The sequence below is a fragment of the Ursus maritimus genome, unplaced genomic scaffold (assembly GCF_017311325.1).
Source record: "Ursus maritimus isolate PB19 unplaced genomic scaffold, ASM1731132v1 scaffold_14, whole genome shotgun sequence".
NCBI lineage: Eukaryota > Metazoa > Chordata > Mammalia > Carnivora > Ursidae > Ursus > Ursus maritimus.
In genome coordinates, this window is record NW_024423786.1 from 66,926,184 (window position 1) to 66,930,332 (window position 4,149).

General features: G+C 38.1%; 1 protein-coding gene across 1 annotated transcript; it reads right to left on the reverse strand.

Moving 5' to 3' along the window:
• Positions 1–1,349: 1,349 nt before the first annotated feature.
• On the reverse strand, positions 1,350–3,157 carry LOC103658558 (zinc finger protein 501-like). Its single transcript, XM_008686046.2, has one exon. It carries the CDS (start codon positions 3,155–3,157, stop codon positions 1,595–1,597), a length of 1,563 nt encoding a protein of 520 aa, XP_008684268.2. The 3' UTR covers positions 1,350–1,594.
• Positions 3,158–4,149: the final 992 nt, after the last annotated feature.

The window sequence follows — 4,149 nt, forward strand, 5'->3', positions numbered from 1 at the left end:
TCGCTGGCTGTCTCTCTCTGTCAAATAAATAAATAAAATCTTTAAAAAATAATAATAATAAATAAATAAATAAATAAATAAATAAATAAATAAAATCAACAATAAAACACCTTAGAAGATAGTTACTTTCCTCGTGGGGAGAACTGTGTTAAATCTGGAGATAAAACCAGATGGCAAGTTCAAACTAAAAATGTTTCATAGGCATTTATGAGGGATATAATGAGTGGCAAAGTTTTTCAGAGGGGGAGGTTATTTTCAACTGCGGTGGTCAGGGAGAAGGTGACACTTTAAGTTGGGTCCTAAAGGAGATTAACTTGTAAATTGAAAACCGTGATAATGTGACAACTACCTCTTGATTAAAAAAAAACAAAAAACAAAAATAAAAAAAGGATTAATTCTCCCTCAGAAAAGGCAGAAAGCCCTGCTTTAATCAACAAAGATCTCTTCCTGCAATCCTCAGATCAAGCCCAGGGTCACCATACAATGAGCTCATCACAATAGTGAAAACTATCCAAGCTTCTTGGAGGAATTTGAGATATAACACAAATATTAATTTTCCCTTCACTCAACACAAGTAAGTCAATTGTAAGCAGTTTTAACCACATAAATTAGTTTTAACCATATAAATTTTTTTCTAAACCATATAAATTTTTTCTAAATAACCTTTCTGAAGGTTATTATAGATGAGGCCTCTGAAGGAAGGGCAAATGTTTCTCTACAACCAAACTAACTGGCTCCAGGAAAGAAAAGTTTTTGAAAAGACCTTGCTATACCTAAGATGTTAACTAACATTATTTGAAGAGCTCTGATTCTAATAACAGATACTTTTATGGAAGATTCTTTTTTTCTTGCCTTCAATTTCTAAAAGTTACTAAAAAATTTCATGGATTTCAAAAATTATTTCCAGAGGTCACCATTTCTTTAGAGTATTTTCGTCTTACAATTTTCTGAACAAAAACTCTTTTTTCCTCTTTCAGTTGTGCTTTTCAGCTCTGAAACTCAAGCCTTGTTGAACTTCAAGCTGTAGCTAACACTGTGTAAGCACTTTAAACAGAAGAGAAGGACGGGAAAGTCAGTGAGAAGGGAGAGTTCAAAGTAGCCCTTTTAGTGAGGACAGTACTGGTAGGGGTAGGAATGATTGTATATTAAGGCAAAGATTTATAGGAAGGTGGTATTTGGATATATGATCAACCATGAGTCTATTTAACATGGACATGGCAGTATTCCAATCAACACAAGTAGGGGCAATGAGCCCCAGTTTGAACAACTGGAATTCCTTTGTGTGTTGGAACAGCCTATTCCTGGGGCAGGAGAAAAAAAAAATCACTTCATGGTGATTAGTCATTTTCAGGTACAGATGAAAATACACACACAGAAAGATTGATGGTTGGTCTCTTGGGCTATTCATGCTTTCAGATCAGTATTTCTTCACATGGATTTGTGGCATTCTGGCAGCTAATTCTTTGCAGGAGAAAATGGGAGGAGAGCATTTTCAGCCCTCAAAAAAAAGGGGGGGGGGATCACAATTATAATAACCCATTAAAGTAGGATTCTTTGGTATTTAACAAGGTGAGGAGTCCAAATGACCACACATTCAGAGTGATTCTCCACTGTGAAGTCTCTGATGCCTAATGAGGGCTGAACTACACCTAAAAGCTCTTCCACATTCATTACACTCACAGGGTTTCTCTCCAGTGTGAATCCTCTGATGTTGAGTAAGATGGGCACTTCTACTGAAGGCTTTCCCACACTCGTGACAATCAAACGGTTTCTCTCCGGTATGAATCTTCTGATGTTGCATCAGGGATGAACTCTGGCTGAATGCTTTTCCACAATCTTTACAGGTGTAAGGTTTCTCTCCCGTGTGGGTTTTTGTGTGTTTTATGAGAGTTGAGCTCTGGCTGAAAGCTTTACCAAATTCTCTACATTTGTAGGGTTTTTTTCCAGTATGAGTTCTCTGATGTCGAATAAGGGCTGATCGATTGCTGAAGGCTTTGCCACAGTCATAACAGGCGTAAGGTTTCTCTCCAGTGTGAGTTCTCCGGTGTTGATAGAGGTGTGAACTCTGACTAAAGACCTTGCCACATTCACTACATTCATAGGGTTTCTCTCCAGTGTGAATAAGCTGATGGACAATGAGGGAAGAGTTGTGACTAAAGGCTTTCCCGCATTCACTGCATTCGTAGGGCTTCTCTCCAGTATGAATATACTGATGCTCCATTCGGGATGAATTATGACTGAAGGCTTTACCACATTCATTACATTCATAAGGTTTCTCGCCACTATGAATTCGCCGGTGTTGAATAAAATGCATTATCTGAATAAAAGCCTTCCCGCATTCATTACACTCATGATGTTTCTCTCCAGTATGGATTCTCTGGTGTTGAATAAGAAAGACATTATGATTAAAGGCTTTCCCACATTCCTTGCATTCATATGGTTTCTCTCCAGTATGAATTCTCTGATGTACTGCAAGAGCTGAATAATTACCAAAAACTTTTCTACATTTGCTACATTCATAACATTTCTTTCCATGTTGGGTTCTCTGATGTTGAATAAATGGTGCATTCTGAATTAAGGCTCTTTCATGCACATTATATTCCTTCCCACCATGAACACGCTGATAATGTTTGGTAAGGTCTGAGTTCCAGGTACAGCCTTTCCTATCTTCACAAGACTTCTCTCCATTATTAGTTTTCCGATGTGAAGTGAGGTGTATACTGTGACCAACAGTCTTCCCATGCTGATTATATTCCAAATTTTTTTCTCCATCATGAGCTATACAATGTTGAACATAAACTGAGCGATCATGGAATATTTTACTACATATATTACACTTAAGAGCTTTCTCATTTGTGCTATCTTTCTGATGTCTTATTAATTTTGAATTCTGTTTAAAGCTCTTTCCCTGAGCATCAGATGTATAAGGTCTCTCTTCTTCAGGGTGTCTTGATTGTATAATGAAGTCTGACTTCAGACTAACATATCTACCAGATTCAATACATTTGGTGTTACTATCAGCTATAGAAGTTCTTTTCTTGCAGGTAACTGTTGCTTCTTTCCAGAGTCTATCTTGAGCATTCTCTTTGATCTCTTCATATCCCCAGGCTTCCTTCAAACTGGAAGTCCTTTCATCAACCCCTGCCCTTCTCTCCATATTTATCCCCTGGTACGATTCTTTTCCAGAAAATAACTCCTGTGGGTTTGACTTTCTGATTTCCAAATCTGGAGGGGAAAAGTAAAAATGTTCCCTGTACTAGAAGAAGGAAATGACTAAAGCAGGAATGAGATAATGAAACTGCATAAATACCATTAGTCACAAATATAAGTCAAGTAGTCAACAGATAATTTATTGAACACGTATTATGGGCTAGGCACTGTGTTATGTGCTAGGATTCAATGATAAATGAAGCAGATATAGTACCAGCTCTTTTGAGATTTACAGTCTTTTGGGGAAGATAAGTATTAATCAAATAATTTCAAGAATGATAAATGCTGTAAAATAATGTGTCAGGGAGATTTTAATTGCAAAATGATCGGTACTGAACATAGGAATGAGAGCTGCCCCTAGCCGTTGAACCACTAGAATCTTCCCTTGCCTACAATACCACCACCACCGGCAGCCCCCTGTGTCCCCTGTCTGGAGTTCACTCCAGCTAGGGTCATCCTTCAATACCTACATCTTCCTTCCCACTTGCACAGTTCCCCAGGAACTCTGCTTGATTATGCCTGAGGTTGCTGCTGGAGTCAATAAGATCATTAACAGTATTTTCCTTTGCTACCCTGAATGTTATCATTTGCCAGAGATTTCCTTCAGCTTTCACTTTTTTCCCTCTCTCTGGGCCTCCCAAAATATACACATACACACCCCATCAAAGACAAAGAGGGTCAAAGCTCAGGAGAATGCAGAAATTTTAGGAGGATCAGGGGATTAGGCTTACTGCTAGTCCTAGTTCAGCTTTCTTATGGGTAAACTACACATGACATACATTTTAATTGTTGTACAGTTGGGACTTCGTAACTGGGGATCTTGTAAGTAGTCTTTCAGCCTTATGAAGGGTAAGGCAAAACAGCACATGTGTTTTGCAAGCTGGACTATTTTCAAGGTAACCTTTGAAAGTTAAAAGAAGGCAACATAAGCTAAGCAGG